This window comes from Xiphias gladius, chromosome 1 (assembly GCF_016859285.1).
Source record: "Xiphias gladius isolate SHS-SW01 ecotype Sanya breed wild chromosome 1, ASM1685928v1, whole genome shotgun sequence".
NCBI classification, from domain to species: domain Eukaryota; kingdom Metazoa; phylum Chordata; class Actinopteri; order Istiophoriformes; family Xiphiidae; genus Xiphias; species Xiphias gladius.
In genome coordinates, this window is record NC_053400.1 from 7,263,497 (window position 1) to 7,281,995 (window position 18,499).

Below are 18,499 nucleotides of genomic sequence, written 5' to 3' on the forward strand. Positions count from 1 at the left end.
AGCAAGATGGAGGAGAACAAGGGGAAGCAAAACGAGTAAGGCCAAATCGAAGTGATGTATCAGGGGAGAGGAGGAAAGAAGAGACTAACGGTTGGCTGAGAATAGTAAGTAAGGAGGGAGACATTACACTGTGGTGGAGGGAGGTTGGGTTAGGAGACAGGCAGAGGCGTTGGACTGGCCTTAGGTGCCTCACTCTGATTTGTATCTTTTATGATGCGTCTTCATGTCAGAACACAAGGTCTCTGCGGTCCCTCTGGCTCGATCGCTCTTGTGTGTTTCTTCCTCGTCTCTCTCATTATGTTCACTTGTACATTTTAGTCTTATCACTGACATGCTCAGGATAGGTTAGGTTAGAACTGATAACATTACATTAAATAAAACTTTAATGGTATCTGGGAAAGCTGGGCTATTGCATCTACAGTATCATAAGATCACTCAAGAAAATGAGTGTTATGTTTACAATTCAATCAGCTGTGCAAATCTTACAGGCCGCTTTTTTCACAGAATGTTTAGACTGGGCAGCAAAACATAACCATGCATAACCATGACACAGAGATATAATTGGAGATATTTTAAAGAATGTAATTCAAAAGATTAATGTAAAAAAAATCTACATATTCAAATATGCAAAAGCTGAGTACAAGAGAGTGACCAGGGTCACACACGAGCAGGGCTTAGGGTGAAAATTAATATTTGAAAGAGCACTTTATATAAGACTTGAGGAAGTATAAAGCACTGGTAATTAAGGAACATTTTGTGTTGTACCTTTTTTTTTTTTGCACCTTGTAAACCAGGAAAAGTAAAGAGATATGCAGAAAACTGAGTACCCAGCCAAAAGCATGAAAATAGCATTGGCACCACTCAGCCAGCAGTAGAAGAAAATCTTGACATCACACAAACAAAAGTGTTGAATTTAAAAAAAACCTTTCTGTGCCAAATGCAGTTCAAATGTATTAATAATTCAGTAACAAGACAACGAGGGTCTACAGCCACACCAGCAGCTCCATGATGATGTTTAGCAGGTATAATGTTTGCCATGCTCACCATCTTAGTTTAATATGCTAGCATGCTAAAATTTTGCATGATAAGTATTTGTTCATAAATCAGAGTACTGGACAAATCAAAATTTTGACCTGACGAATGCACAAAAGGAAAAGTCAGGGGATCACCAAAGTTATTATAATTTGTCCTGAGGGAAACATGTACAGGTGTACCAAATTTCATGGCAATCCATCCAATAGTTGTTGAGGCATTTACTAAAAACCAAAAATGTCAACCTCATGACTTGCGCGAGGAAGAGTTCAGGAGATCACCAAAGTCAGTACAGTCCTTCCCCTGGAGACCATGAGCATTTGTATCCCATTTAAGGGCAATCCATATGATAATCACTGAGATATTTCAGTCTGACCCAAGGTGATGGACAAACAGACTGACATTGTCATTCTTAGAGCGACGCTGCTATCATGGCTAAAAGTCAAAAGGGAAAAATGGCTCTTAAGAAAAACCCCTCTGAGATAAAGCTCAATACTTATCCTGATATGATTTCACTATGTGTTAAGAAGAATACATCTTTTTTATGACATTAAAAATTGTATAATTTCTCTCCCTCCCTTCTTGCAGCGGGTCAGTTGAGCCAGTCGGCTCACTTCTCCCTCCAGCTGCCCTACACTGTGCTTGGCCTCGGACGCAGCGCCAACTTCCTGGACCACCTTTTTGTCGGCATCCCCCGGCAGCCTGGAGAGACGGTGAGGAAATATCAGAGGGTTATATTACCTCGACACTTCACAGCACTCCTTTAGAACAGCTACAGGTTGTAAGGTCTCACAGAATATTTGAAGTAGATTCTTCTTTTATGGGGGTGTGTGCATGCAACAGCAGACTGAGAAGAGGAAGGAAGGGCGCTCAGCCGAACCAAAGTAAACCCTTTTGGTGCAAAAGATTCCATCAGAATACTTGTTTCATAAGGATACGTATAGTGCCATTCGTGCCAAATGAAGTAATTTCTGAGCTCCCTAATCTGTCCTGAATAAACAGTCAATGGCATGGCATGAGACAGTTAATGTCTACACAGTAAGTCCAGGGAAGAAGGCAGTGAGAGACAAGCGAAAACAGCCTCGGGATCAAGATGTAAAGAACCAGAGAACTTTTCAAGAAAATATCAAATGATGGACCAATTCAGGGTAAGAGCAATTCAGGCAGTTTTAAAGTCATAAGCAGAGAGCAAAATTATTGTTTTTCTCCTACCACTCAGGCTTTATTTCATAATCGGCTGGATGTTACACACTTTCTCCAAGGATTGTGAGGCTTTTTTTATCAATTTAGAAATGCTGAACAGAAACAGCAGGGTCTCCCTAATCTTGCAAAGACATCTAGTACTTGGTTGAGGCTGTTTTTTTTTTAATTATTATTCATGCACCAATTAATGCAACAAAATATGTGATAACTGGTGTTTATATCAGTTGTCAAATAATGACACGTTCAGAATGTTTGCAGGCGAAGGTAGCACATAACAGGAGCATGGAAGAATCCTGTAATCCACTTTTTTTTTCCTTTTACATTTTCTTTTTTACAATGCTAATCAATTCTTCACTCTCTCCAATTTTCTGCTGGTTTGCTTGCTTATTTATGGTTCCTGTTAATTCTCTTAAACAAAGTCAAGTAGTGTTTTATTTATGTTTCAAGATTTTCACAGTTTCACTCATTTGAATTCTCACAATAAAACTCCTTTTTATAAACTAAACCCTGCTCAGTGAGGACAAGTTAAGTATTTTCTCAGGTTTTGGAAACAATGCTTTGATAGCAGTCACCTTTGAACAAGCATATTTGCAGCCCTTCCATTAGAAAAAATCCAATTTTAAGCAGGATGAATATGATGGTATACTGTTGCTTTACAGCAGATAAATTCCACTTCCCGCTTATAATGTACAGGATGGTTGATGACACCACTTGGGGAATTGATGAAGGTGCAGTGAGCTCCTCACTGGAACAGAAATACCAACACACCCATTTTTACTTTGAGCTTCAAATACATCTTTATTTAACAGCCCCGTGACTAGAGGATGTATGAATGACTCTCTGGATGCAGCGTGTGTGTGCCTTCTGTCAGTCTACCAGCTAGAGTTATATGAATATAGTAAATAATTGATTGGTTTTATGGATTGAATTTATTCGTCAGCCACATTTTTACACCACACTACCTCAAATGTCAGCTCTCCTCAGTTCAGCTCTCTCACTCTCTCGGCATTCATTTCCATCTCTGTTTTCTCTCTCACGTTGCACTTGTCACACTGAATATTAGGCACGACAGGGCCCTTTTTTCCCTCCCATGTGGTACCAAGGTCTTCGTCAAGCAGCTGATTAGAATTGTAGATCGGTTGGTCTGCAGCTCAGAAACTAGTGTATCAAGAACACTCATCTCAAACAAGATGCTTTGTTGTACCCTTTCCACACATTCCTTTTTTCAATGCAAGGATATGTGATCCCCCCTCCCCCCATTTTTCCTCCTCCTCGCCCATTCCTTACACAAAGTGAATTAATGAATGTCTAAAGATGCGGACCATTATGCAGAGCAGTTTTTTTTTCTTTTACCCAGAGGGACTGGGGAATGTAGTGAGTCCATCAGATCTACCTATATTGAGAAAGAGAATCTTTGGAAAGCTTTTTAGGAAAGAGGAGAAGGTTTAGAAATCCTGACCGCTGCGCCACCCTGCTCAGTAGGCAGGTTTGGATCTTTCTGTTTGTCAACTCTCTTGCTGTATCTCTGTCTCATTTTTGTTCTGTTTTTCTCAATGTCCTGCTCTCATTCTCTCACTATCCTCCCAACTGTGCCCTTTACAATTTCTCCTCCAAACTGAGAGTTCTTGCCTGCTGTTTCACAGAAGGAGAGGTTTTGTAAAATCTACTTGAATATCTTCCATCTTCTGTCCAATCATTGCTCTCTTTTATTCACCCCCCCTCCCTCTCTGTCTTTCTCTGTTAGCCTCTCTCCTCCTGTTCACTTATCCTCCACCCAGGGAATACCCTTTGCTGCTCAAAGTGGTTTACTTCACTAATCAGTCCCCTACTTGTCACTCTCACTCTCTCTCTGTCTCCCTCACCCTCTATCTCTGTATCTGTCTCCCTCGCTCTCTCATAGTGTGCCAGTTTCCTTGGCTTTGAACCAGAGAGTCTCTCTTTCTCTCTGAAGACTTGGGAACACTTTTCTCTTCCAAACAGCCAGATCGGATCTGCTCCCAGGCAGCAGTAGTGGAGGCTGACTCGTCTCCAGCTCTGCTCCCCCGCCAGTTGCCGCACCGACGGCAGCACTTTCTAAGAGCTAAGCAACAATGGCTGGCGGCGAGAATGTGCTCGTTATGTAAAACCCAATGCCGTTGTTGCACGCCTATTCAAAATAGCTGCAAGATGTGGTTCCCTCTCAATTGATGGAAAATGGAGTGCCACAATTAAAGAGCAGTGGCACTTCCACATGCTGCCAAATGTAGAACTAGAAATGTTCATCCCTACCAGCTACAAGCACGATTAGAGCTTTTAAATCATTGATATGATGCCCCCTCCCCTATTTAGATCTCTTAACCCCTGTAAACTCTAAAGACACTAAGGGGCTAAATCAAGACACGAGGCAAAATCAGACTCAGAAACACATGGCAACGAAAGCCAACAAAAACTGATGATGATGTTGGGCTTTTCCAGATATCAAAGCACTATTGTAAGCAAAGGTTAAATTCAGTCTGTGTCTGTATCTTATGGCAGAGGGCGGCAAAGGCCTTGAAATGAAACTTGAACTTGTGCAAAATCAAACTGCTGTCAAACACAGTGCTGCTAGCAAATGTTTTTACACTCACTGCAGTTTAAGTCCTGACAGTTGACTCTGTCTTAAAAGTTACAGCGACGTAAACAAAGGATATAAACCAGAAACATACAGCCCAAAGGACACATGTGAAAACCATGACCAGTTATGTGACAGTGTTGACTAGGTGCAGGCAAATGTGTGCAGGGGTGGAGGGTGAGGGTACAACCCTGAGCAGTGACGTCCCAACTCTGTTGCATGAGTTTGTGTTTCAGAGCCTCCTGTTCTTCTTTATTGTGTGTATCTCCACTTTAGCCTGCCTTATATGATCTAGCCACAGAATATGTTTTCCTTCACTTTTAATAACCTGTTTCTTCAGAGGTGATTTTGTGTGATGTTTCCTCTTTTTTTTCTCTATATTCTCTGGTCACATAATCACACAATCAGCTGGATTACATGTGATCGCATTTGTTTGTGCATTTTATGTGAATGTAAACACACACTCAGGCAGTGGCTCCTATTTCCTCCCATGAATTCTGTCTTCAAACCGACTTCAGTGCTGCCACAATGAGTCAAATTAAAGGATGAGAAAAGACGGTGTATATTTTATCAAGACAGGGACTGAGATAATGACTTTGTTCCTGCGGATGGCTGAATTTGCGCACACACAACCACAGAAATACTTAATCACACATGCAAATATGCACACAGACATACACACACCATACTTTGTTGCTCCCAAAAGCGACAGTAATTTATTTCAAGTAGCAGGTTGTCTGTGTTGTAAACGCATGGCTTAAAATAGCCACTCCACAGTAGCTAAAGAAAACCACAGGACTCTATTACTCTGCCCCAGAGGACTTAACATACATATAGTGAGTGTGTTTCTGTGTCTGTGTCTGTGTGTGTGTGTGTGTGTGTGTGTGTGTGTGTGTGTGTGTGTGTGTGTGTGTGTGTGTGTGTGTGTGTGTGTGTGTGTGTGTGTGTGTGTGTGTGTCTCTTGATGCAAATCTGCACACGATTGCTTGCATTGTTACCATAATGTATTTTCACGTGCATGCCCAGTTCATGTGTTTTCTCTATCTTTCCAGGACATAAGGAAGCAGGAGTGGACGGCCATCATTCCCAACTCGCAGCTCATTGTCATCCCCTACCCACACAACAAACCCCGCAGGTACATAAACACTCATACTCGACGATATTACATGGTATAGAAGGTTCATATGCGCCCATTTTCCTTGTTCACACCACTGTGCTTTTTTTCTGGGAGCCTCCCTTGTTGCTACGGATACCATTCAACGATGTAATCACCTCATCTGATGCCACTTAACGACATATTCAAGTTAATGTTACCTGAGCTCTTTACAGATAAAGTCTCTGTGGTGTTTCATTACAAAACAAAGGCCAGATGTGAGTGTGCAAATTCTCTGTCTGTAAAGCGCGCACGCACAACACAAACACACACATTACAAAATAAAGGCCAGATGTCCTCTGTGTAAGTCTCTGAGCGCCACACAAACACGTACACACAAAAACACACACACACACACACACACACAAACAAACACACACAGACACTCTCACCTCATAGCATGACGCTGATCACATGTAGCTCAAATCCCAGGAGGAGGTCCAGATGGCTATTCAGCACAGACAAACACACACATACACGCATGCACCCTCCTCCATATAGCTACATAACGATTGTGTACTCACCAAGCTTACCAGACTTGCGAGCACAGACACACCTACATACACACCATGAGTGAAATGAGATCTAACTAGAAAAGGTGTACTGATATTCTTCCTACATACATTATAAGTTAGCAGATTGTGAAATGATACATGTAAATTGTCAAAGTGGCTGGATGGATGGAATTACTTAAAAGATCTTGGAAACCAGAGACCGAGCAGAACTTCATTCTGACTGTGACAAGAAAGTGAAAAGTGAAAGTCAATTGTTTTAACATAATTGGGGACAATCTCTGCAAATGTGTACCATTTGTTAATTACATTGTTTTTCTGTCAAATGAAAGAATGATAAAACATAAAACAGCATATGGCAAGTCTTTTTTCTCTCACTTTCTCTCTCTGTCTCTTTTTCTCTCTTTAGTTGGAGTGCTAAACTGTACCTGACTCCGAGCAACAGCGTGTTGCTGACGGCCATCGCGCTGATCGGAGTGTGTGTCTTCATCCTTGTCATTATTGGCATCCTCCACTGGCAAGAGAAGGTCAGACACACACACACACACACACACACACACACAAACACGTACACACAAAAACACACACACACACACACACACAAACAAACACACACAGACACTCTCACCTCATAGCATGACGCTGATCACATGTAGCTCAAATCCCAGGAGGAGGTCCAGATGGCTATTCAGCACAGACAAACACACACATACACGCATGCACCCTCCTCCATATAGCTACATAACGATTGTGTACTCACCAAGCTTACCAGACTTGCGAGCACAGACACACCTACATACACACCATGAGTGAAATGAGATCTAACTAGAAAAGGTGTACTGATATTCTTCCTACATACATTATAAGTTAGCAGATTGTGAAATGATACATGTAAATTGTCAAAGTGGCTGGATGGATGGAATTACTTAAAAGATCTTGGAAACCAGAGACCGAGCAGAACTTCATTCTGACTGTGACAAGAAAGTGAAAAGTGAAAGTCAATTGTTTTTAACATAATTGGGGGACAATCTCTGCAAATGTGTACCATTTGTTAATTACATTGTTTTTCTGTCAAATGAAAGAATGATAAAACATAAAACAGCATATGGCAAGTCTTTTTTTCTCTCACTTTCTCTCTCTGTCTCTTTTTCTCTCTTTAGTTGGAGTGCTAAACTGTACCTGACTCCGAGCAACAGCGTGTTGCTGACGGCCATCGCGCTGATCGGAGTGTGTGTCTTCATCCTTGTCATTATTGGCATCCTCCACTGGCAAGAGAAGGTCAGACACACACACACACACACACACAATGGTGTAGTTAACACTGGCTTCTTCCTGATTTACTGCATTAAAGTGTGTGTGTGTGAGAGAGAGCAGATTGGTCACAACAAGCAGCAGATGGGTCTCACTGTCCCTGGCCTGTAGTCCTCTAGCATCCCACTGAGACACACTTACACACTTTTCCTCTCTCTCTCTCTCTCTCTCTCTCCATCTATCCCTCTCTCTCCCCGGGCCACAACCTGGGGGGACGTTCAACTGTAATTGCCTGCTTCTGTCCTTTCAGCCTGGCAGATCTGCTGTTCATTACAGCCATAAATGCAACCTCCAGGGCGTCAGTGCATGTTTTCACGTGTTTTGTGCTTCAGCTCCTCCTGGTCCGGTTGTTTTCTGAATCACACAAACACACACACAGTACAGTCGCAGTAGAATACACCCTGACATAGCATGGTAGAGGAACACTGACACAAACAATAGTTAGCACTGATTCTCGCAAATTTACTTTTTTTTTTTCTCTGGATTTTTTTGTTTTTCATATACAAACACTGTGGTAATGCTGACTACTGGCCTGAGCGGTGCAGTAAGTTGTTGGCATCTTCTCCAAGCCATCTGGCGTATGAATGTGTGCGCTTAATGTCTCCCTGTATGTGTGTGTGTGTGTGTGTGTGTGTGTACATGCGCAGGATCGCATGTCTGCATGGTTACACACACAGAAGCACTCTAATTGGCCTCTTTTTGGGAAGCGTGGGTGTGAGCACTAGCTTCATCTGAAGCGACACTGCTCTTTAAAAAAACATGGCTGGTGCCTAAACCAAGCTGGATACACCGAGTAGGCTCAGGTGGATGGGAGGAGATGTGCATGTGTGTGCACGCACCTGTGTTGGGTTGGGGGGGGGGCATTTTAGGGCAATGAGGGCAGTTAATTCACTCATATGGGCTGGCACTATACTTCACTTGAAATCAAATCTGGCATGTTCACACAGGCAAAATGAATGGTTTTTGCAGCCCCAAGGAAGCATTGATCACTGTGGTGTGATTAGGCTGACCAGTCAAAGTTTCATTGAATGTCTGCTTTGTTCCCTGCTCCCACAAGTGTCGAAAGTGGTCGCTGGTTCCACAAGTATTTTTTGCCGCTCTTGTACCAATTTGAATTATTTTAACTTCATTTCTAAAGAAAAAGTGTTTTTCTTTTGTTTTGTTATTTCACATTGGTATACAATAAAGAAGCTGATCATTAGTATCACACTATAGCAATTCAGAACCATTCTCATTGATATTCAGAACATAACACTTCAGCATATTTGGTGAAAACATCTAACATTGACTCAAAATCCAAAAAGTAATTTGATTCAAATCGCTAGTTATATTTAGGGTTTCCTACAATGCATAGTCCTTAGCTTTCTGCTATGTTTTCACTGCATGCAACAGAAATGTAGATTCAGTTATTCGATTTCTCACTGAAATGCTCCTTGGTACTCAAAAATGGCCTCTGTACTTACATTTTAATGCACAGAGGTTTGTACTTTTGGATTTCCTAACACAACTGCCCATCTGTTATACTGATAATTCTACCAGCAGATATTCATGCCCGTCCAAGCCTTGGAAATGTGCCAACTACCAGTCACCTAACATCATCCATGCTATAAAATAAACAGGACTTTTATTTCCAGAAACATGGACACCTGAAATATCTTCCAATTCACAAAGCAATTCACAAAATTGGCAATTTTATATGTGCCTAAAGATAATAATTTCAGAACCTAGCTATTTCTAATTTAACTAGTTCTCTTTAAAACTGCGCTACAGCAATTCTCTGTCCCCTGAAGCCCGGCAGTCTTGTCTCTGTCTGGTGTGGATGAACAGACCTATAATATACTACAGGACTGTGTTCAGACTGACAAATTTTGAATCACAACAAATTTGGAGTATTCGAATGGCCTTAATAACTGAAAGACACACATCTGGACTGACAGGCTAATGTGGTGGCACCCCCTTCACCATCCAGGGAATCAAGATGGTTGGATCCTATATCCTCTCTCATATCTTATCTTCTCCCACCTCTTCTACCACAGTCATCCAGTAAGGTCAGGGCGAGCCTGCTGATTGACATTTGGCATTTCTGTGTTTGCCCTGCTGCCTGTGGTATTTGCTCTTCTAATAACAAAGTCATGTAGAGGGCAGAAGCACAGGGGCAAAGACGTGCTGTCCTGCCTAACAAGCTAACAGGGCTCCTGTGAGCTCGTTTGCCATGAAATATTAGCTGTGTAATAATGGACATTAAACAGACAGTAGTATTTAAAATAGATGAAAAACATATCTAATGAAGCAGAGTGTAATCAATCTCCTCACCTGAGATGCATCATACTCATGCAGGACATGTAGGCCAGACTTAATTAGTTGACATGAGAGCCAGATGAGACTACAACATGCCTCACTGTAGCTTTCCACCTGGTTTCAGACACAGCCGCACCACTGCGTCATTGAAACCTTTTGATGGACACAAATCAATGCTTCTGAAGCGTAAGGATGATTCAGGCCTGACAATTTGGTAGTATCCCCTGGATAGTCAATTAAACCAGGCTTCTACCACAGCACAGCCAAGTGGATCAGTTATCCAAAGGAAAGAACATCATATCAATCCATCCGCGTTGCTATCTTTGATGGTAGTTTTGGTTTATTACAAATCAAAACTGACAGGATAAAAAAAATGCAGTAAATTTGTTACTGCCCATCTTGTGCGTCTAGCTAATTAGTCAACATCAGGGAAGGATTGGCTGTCCTTTAAAAAGGGACAGTCATCTAAGAGTCTTTCAAATGTGACTGGGTATAGTCCTTTTCATACAAAAACAGGATCTGCTTTACTGCAACATTTAGACAAAACTGTTGAGGGAATGAAAAAAAGATGGTTCCATTCAGATACTTTAAAATTGATGCCTGTTTTCTCCCCGATCCTCAGCTAAATCACTAATCTCATATAACAGATCTAATTGCGTTATTGACTGTTCTGTCACCAGTGCAGATGAAAGGGATTTTTTTTTTCTTTTGTGCTGAACTACTGTCAAATGGTGACCGCTAAAACAGTATGACAATGTGCTTCACTCCTTTAATCCCGGACCCCATCAAAACTCATTACAATGTACTGCCTTATAAAATGATATCTGTCCTTTTCTGAGCCATTATGATCTTTAGGAATTAAACGTTGTCAGGAAATTTTTGATATTCTATGCAAATTGTATCTTTTTAGTATTAAAAACGTATCCACTGTTGATGTTAAAGTTTATTTACTGAAATGTTGCAATTAAGAACAATTTTGAGGTAGCTGTAAGCTATTTAGGAATATCCTATTCGCGGGACCGCTGGACAGTGGGGCCAGCCCTATAAACAAATGTCACTGACTGACTGACTGACTGGCTGAGTGCTAAGGTTACTCCATTGTCCGGCAAGCCAACTGTTGGAGTTTCCCCATTGGCCGTTGCTCTTTCTAAACAAATTGGCATTTTTCAAAAATCACCTAATGACAAATCTAGCGACTTTTTTGACAAACCTTAGCTACTTTCTGTAGAAGAGAGTCAAATTGCAAATTATGTAAGTTAATTAAGGCAAATTAACCAATTTTCTATAAGAAAAATATTAAATAAAATGTCCAAAGTTAATGTAAGTTGTCTGAGAGATCAGAAATGCTAATATCTAAAAACATAACAATTCCAAAGGCTACAAGGCAGTTTGGCGAAGTTTTGTAATGTTATCAAGAAGTTTCACAGTCATAAAACTGTTAAGACACCTCCAGAATGTGGTGTTAAGAAGAAACTCAATGAGAGAAGTCTGCGAGGGTTGATGTGGATTGTGGAAAAATCGGCACACAAAACATCTGGCTGGAGCTGATCCTCAGCTTCTCCAGTCCACATGTCGAAGTGTCCTTGGGCAAGATACTGAACCCCAAATTGCCCCCGATGTATCATCAGTGTGTGTGTATATATGTATGCAAAGTACTGTATGAATGTGTGTATGAGTGAGTAAATGTGTCATGTATTGTAAAGCGCTTTGAGTGGTTGATAAGACTAGAAAAGCGCTATAAAAGTGCAGTCTATCTAAAGAGCATCAGGCTGACCTGGAGCAATCTGGAGTGGTGGTTTCAGCCCATACCACACACCGCACACTAAACCACGTAGGACTCCATGCGCAAAGGCCAAGGAGGGCACCACCATTGATGGAAAAAAAGGGAAAGACTAATGTTTGCAAAACCTTTCATAGATGAGCCACAGTCTTTCTGGCATAATGTTCTATTGAAAGATGAAACCAAAGTAGAGCTCTCTTGGAATGCAGTGCATCAGTTTTTTTTATAGGTTTAAATGAAGCCCATAAGGAAAAGAACATCCTACCTACAGTAAAACATGGTGGAGGTTCTATCCTGCTGTGGAGCGGCTTTGCTGCCTCTGGTACTGGAGGCATTGAATGTATCAAAGGAATGATGAAATCAGAAGATTATCAAGGCTTTTTAGAGCTAAATGTGTTGTCCAGTGTCAGAAAACTCGGTTTGAGGCGAAGGTCTTGGGTCTTTCAGCAGGACAACAAACCAAAGCAGACATCCAGCAGCACAAAGGAACGGTTGAAAAGGAAAAACTGGACTATTTTAAACTGGCCAGCAATGAGTCCTGACCTAAATCCCATGAAAACCTTTGGAGAGAGCTGAAATCTACCATTTCAAAAAGGACTCCTGCAAACTTAAAAGAGCACATAGAACACATAGCAGTGGAAGAGAGACAGAAACTACCAGCAGACAGGTGCCAGAAGCTTCTAGATGGCTACAAGAAACATTTAGAGGCTGACACTGTTGCCAAAGGTTCTGCAACCAAATATTAGAGAAGGGTGGCAATAATTGGGTCTGGACTATATTTTGTTTTTTGGAATATTTCACTATTAGTTGAAGGTTTTTTTTTCTTCATTAACCTTTATTAATTTATTACAATATTTTGATGATACAACATAAGAGGTTTACACTTTTTCATGTGTGTCTTAAAACAATCTTCACATGCCCATATGTAAATTGAAAGAGGTCGGACTCTGCAAATGTGCCTTCTGTCTATACTGGCCATAAAAAGATTCCTTCCAATCAGGATTCTAATGTAAGAGATGGAGGGCAAAATCCACAGTCCTCGTTCTGTAACAGTAGGCAAAGTTCAGCTAAAGTTCAAATTAAAGTTACAGTCATTTTAATACAGAATTCCCTCCTTGTTTTACTGTCCCACCATTCCAGCTCAGCAAAGACAAATTGTCCAGAGATAACAAGAGAATTTTATACTAAAAAGACTATAACTTTGGAAGATACCCACTTGGTTTGATTAACTCAGATTACAGAAGTCTCATGTGAGCTTCCGAGGAATTTTAAGATGACTTTTTACACAGAGCGAGGACTGTGGATTTTGTCCCGCATCACTTAGACTGGAGTTGTACTAGGAAGGGATCTCTTCACGGCTGGTATGGAGAGGAGGAATTGGCTGCAGCAACCAGTAATTACGTCAACGTACACACTGTATGTCAATGGGACTATTGTGTTATGATAGACTTGAAAAAATGCAAACCTGTCCTTTAAAGTGCTGATTACACATTAATGCATCTGTAAAATCCAGTATTGTAATTATACATATAATAATATAGAAATATAATAATGAGATATAAACATAATAATATGAAAATTGCCATTCTGAGTACTTTTACTTTTCATACTTTAAGTACATTTTTCTGAGAATACTTTTATACTTTTACTCTTTGGGAGAGAAGACTTTTACTTTTACAAATTTTGAATACAGGACTTTTACTTATTGACTTTGAATACTTCTACCACTGTCCTTATAAACAAAACACCAGATTTAAGGCAGTAAGTTATTACTCCCTGATTAAAATTTGGTTTATTTCTCTTGAACTTCACCAAGTTTTTGACCAGGATAGATATTGAATAATGTCTCGGTACTTTTCGAGTACTGACTAAAAGGTGTACGTAGAACAGCGCATCTAAAACTAGTACTGAAGCTGGCATCTAACGCATGCTCAGATTTGTACACTTTCCACTCTTCACATTGCATTTTATTTATTGGATTTTATCTCGTACAACCACTTGTGTTTTGATGGCATTTAGCATTTCAGAAGTTTGGGATTTTTGTAAAAAATAAAACGTGTTTATAACCCTAAAAGTGGGGTACCAAAAAAAGGATGGTTTTGGTACTATATCAGTACCGAAACAGGTTTCCTATTTTCAGTAATATTGAAAAAATTCAAATGATCGCCAGCCCTATTCGTGGCAGTAAAACCCTATCTCTACTCAGCACATACTCCCTTTTGTTTACAGGTACTGAAACATCAGGCTGCCCAATCAATAAGTCAGGGCAGAGCAGTTCCTGCTTACAAGCTCAACAGTGAGAGAGGATTGAGACAGAAATAGTGCATTCAGCTATACTTTGCTGAAAACTATAAACTTCCAACTTTTCATAGCAATCTTTCAAGTTTCCAGGGCATGAGTGTTTGACACTTAAGAGTGATGTAAGGGAGAGTAAACTTTAATTGTGACTGTTGATACCTTAGCCGCATGTGTTCACACAGCCCCCACAGCTGCCTTCATCCTGTGTTCAGATAGAAGCGTACATCAGTCCCACTAATGCACTGTAGCGTACACAATCCTTACTCGCTGAAATTGCAAAGTGGCTTTCGCCCTCGGTTCATGAAATGTACTCAGTCCATAGAGGCTGTTGTTTCAAAGAAGTAAAGCGAAAATATGAAAAACTGCTGCTGTTGACTAAAGGTTTTCCTCACCACACCAGGAATATTAGGAGCATGTGACGTGAACGGGGCCCTCAGGGAGGAGGCGTCACGGGTGTGAGGTAGTCTAAGCTGCAGGTCTGTCGGTTGTTCTCAGCTTAGCCTGGACACTGCCACCCCCAGCCATCACACCTGCCTGTATGTCTCGATGCCCAGATGATGATAATAGCTTGTTGGCTATGATTACATACGTAATACCCCTTTATAAGTACTTTTCCCTTAAAAGGCCTTCTAATGTTTACATAAGGACAGAAAGTGTGTGTGTGTGTGTGTGTGTGTGTGTGTGTGTGTTTGAGCCGGTTTATTGTTATTATTTTCCATGTTCTCGTATGTATTTGCAATTTCTCCTGTGATTGTATGAGACAAAGGATTTGCCAAGAAGACAGATAATTGAGGTGACTGTTTTTTTTACCTGTGGCACTGTAATTAAATATCAAAAGGTTAACTTCCCCACCAGAAGTCTAACTGAACACTTGCTACATCTGTTCTCTCATGGTCGCTCAACAACTTTAATGATTAGACTACAAAGTTCACCTTAATTTATTCTTTGCTCATTTTTGGCCAGTGGCTTATTAATTTTTTCACTAATTAATGTGTAGTCGTTGTTGTTGCCCAAGCAAAGGGGACAGAAATACGCTAATCTACCAGTTGGTCCATTTAATTAAGCTCAGTGACCATGTTTAATCAATGAATATCACAGAAGGCCTGTTCTAACACAACTGGCTTTTACACTATACCTGTTTAAATAACGTGAACACATTCAGTTTGGTCATGATTTGCTGAAAGAAGCCACTGATCCTGCTGAAAGGGATCACTGAAGGGGATGCTGCCGCTTATATGTCCAAATTTTGGCTGTTTTCTCAGCTTGAGGTTTAGGAATAGTGCAGTGTACTCAGATGCGCATACACACATACAGTATGTACACACCAGTTTTAATTTTGGCACCATTTAGCATAGAATTTTGATTTGAAAGTTAGTGGTAAGGGCAGTGTTTACCTGTTTATAGCAGAGGGTATAAAAGTTAACGTAGACTTGTCCGAGTCTTGTCAATCTCCTCTGCAGTAATAGTCCATACGGCCCACTTCTTTTTTTAATTTTCAGTGAGGTTGTGGATGAAATCAGCCCATTAATCTGTCAGTCGTTCACTCATTGTGTAGTTATCATTCAATAATGAAAACGGCTATATTTTGTCATTGTAGTTTAGTTGCTAGATTTAGTCGTGTGTTCAACTTGGAAAAAGGGGTTGTCATAGTTTTTGTTGACAAAATTCATTTTAAATGGTCAACACACACACTTAGTGGTACTACAGAATCTACACATGAGTGATATGTCCTATGTCTTCATCACTGCAGACCAATTTAAAGGATTATGTTGCTGATTGTGATCCATAGACCAAAACCTTGATTTTTTATATTTCTCTGTCTGTGTGTGTGTGTGTGTGTGTGTGTGTGTGTGTGTGTGTGTGTGTGTGTGTGTGTGTGTGTGGATCAGAAAGCGGACGACCGAGAGAAGAGGCAGGAAGCCCACCGTTTCCATTTCGATGCCATGTGAAGAAGGAAAACTGCATCGTGGGAGAGGATCCTCTCCTGTACTCCTCCACCTGCCCCCCCTTCACACACACATTTTTACAGCGACTCATTTCAAGGGCCAATAAATGGATCCTCATTTACGCCAAAACGTTTCCTTTTGATATTTTTCAGTCCTCAAGTCAGATGTGAAATATTTATGTTCCATTTCATTTATTCATTCCAGTGTTAGAAGTACAGGAACTGCAACAAGGCCACGGAGACACAGACAGAAATCCTAATGGAGATTGCTCACAAGATTAAAGCAGGGATTTCTTCGGCCTGGCTGTCATGCTACTAGCAGCATGATCATCAGTGGTGTTATTAGAGTATTTTGACAAAATGACATAGATTTCTTTTAAAATGCCAAACAAGGCACTCCAATTGTGTAATTTGTTTTGTTTTTTTTAAATTGTTCACTGGAAGGGAAGCACCTTTGGCACCGAGTGTTGAAATGTGTAATGTTACTTGAAGTCCATGTGTGTGTCACTGTCCATTGTCTTTGTCTAGTTGATTCACCTTTGTCTTTTTCATTTGTTTGAGATGTTGTGAAGAAAACCTTCAGATTTTATTACCTGGGGAATTAAATTGAACTGAACTCTGAAAATAATCGCAGCCTTGGACGGCAGCAGCAAAGTGCTGCAAAGTGAACAAAAATGGACACGGGATTTTTCTGCTGCCAATCTTGCCCAAAAATGATGAATGGCATTCGGCTTTGCTGAGTGCAGATTCATCTTTTTTTCACACTTGATTGTATCGCAGTGCATCATGGGAGTGCCAAAAAAAGAGTTTCTGTTACTCCAGCTTGTTTCGAGTTGTAGGTTTAACTCTTATTGTCTTGTTGACGTTAATTGCGCCAAGCACTCTGGTCTGTTCAGATATTTATTTCACAAGAATGAGCTCATGCCTTTCCAAGTGGTTTGCACTTTTTTAACTAATGATTAACTGTAGGTGTATATAATTTATTTGGTTTTGTGGATTTGATTTGCAAATGAATGTTGAAGCTACTAAATATGTTTACCTCCTGAGGTTGAGAATAAAGGTTTCTCCTGTTCAAATCAGCTCTGGGTTGGTTGATTCGTGGTTTATTAGACTTCTTGTCCTTTTAATGTTGCACTCTCCTTAAAGCGGCTTGTGAAATAAACAGATACTCATTCGGCCCCAAACCCCCACTTTACCACTTATAAGAATTCTTCCCCTGAAACTCCTTTCTGAGAACATCTTGTTTATTTTGTAGCAGGGAAGCTACAGGGAAATTTACACTCAAAATAATCATCTTTATATGCTCTCATTATCTAAATTTGTGGGGCTTTATGCAGCACGGAAATTAAACTGCTTTTAATTTTCCAGACGCGCGCCGGAGCCCCCTCTGAGCAACCCCGTGGGCCCAGCACCCTACTTGAGGAGCCACCCTGCTAAATAATGCATGGAGGGAGTTAACCTTCCCTGCATGGCAAATGAGAGTAAGATTATCTGAAGATTGGTAGCCTTTAAGCGGATCACTACTGATGCGAAGCATTGGGGGGGCGGGGGGGCGGGGGTTATGTATGTTACACTAACATTTACAGTATTGTTAGTCAATAGCCGTGTGCATGTGTGTGCTCGCTGGGAGGGAGACACAGAGAGAGACAGAGGTTCTCAGAGCACGGAGGGGGTGGTAGCTTGTAGTGTTACAAGCGGTGTTAAGCTACGCAGAGGGAGCCACAACAGAAGCGGAAACGAGGTGGTTTAGCCTTAAAAATAAAAGTATGGAAACCCAAAAAAAATACTAGTTTTGAGGTGCACAGTAGAGTGTTATCACTAAACCCCACAGTCACAACTAAAACTCCCAAGCCATACAAACAGAACAAAGGGTGATTTCTTGAGAATGTGGATTTAATTAGTCATAACAAATCTTGGGATTTTCAGATCCTAAATTGTCATATGCTACGAACACCAAATTTAGACTGAGACCAATGTCCACATAGATGCATTATATGAGGCATACACCCTTCTGACTTGTGGGATAAATACTGACAGAGCAGCTTCTCTCAATGGGTCTTTACAGTTATTTCTTGAAGACCTGTTGAGTTTCTGCTAACTTGAAACTTAACATAGTTGAGTTCCATAATATCATTAATGATTTGCAAGATTTTCTTAATTAGGTAGTGCCACTGGACACTACAGCAAAACCGGGAACAACTTTGTGAACAACTTAAGGCCTTGTTTCGAAATATGTTTGTTTATTATGAATAAAAGCATTATGCCATGTTTCCCAAGCAATATTAACAAGACATATTTCAATTGTAAATCCCCAACTAATGAACTTCTAGCAAGACAATGCAAATACAAAATACTTGCATGCTTGCTTGCTCCCGGC

General features: G+C 40.7%; 1 protein-coding gene across 1 annotated transcript in view; it reads left to right on the forward strand.

Annotated features, from left to right (window-relative positions):
* itfg1 (integrin alpha FG-GAP repeat containing 1) overlaps positions 1 to 17,195 on the forward strand; it is a 155,281-nt gene extending 138,086 nt beyond the window's left edge. The window contains exons 15-18 of the mRNA XM_040131108.1: positions 1,621 to 1,745; positions 5,878 to 5,960; positions 6,900 to 7,017; positions 16,067 to 17,195. Coding sequence (XP_039987042.1) covers positions 1,621 to 1,745; positions 5,878 to 5,960; positions 6,900 to 7,017; positions 16,067 to 16,126 — 386 coding nt within the window. The 3' untranslated portion in view covers positions 16,127 to 17,195. The remainder of the gene's footprint in view (positions 1 to 1,620; positions 1,746 to 5,877; positions 5,961 to 6,899; positions 7,018 to 16,066) is intronic.
* The last annotated feature ends 1,304 nt before the right edge of the window (positions 17,196 to 18,499 follow it).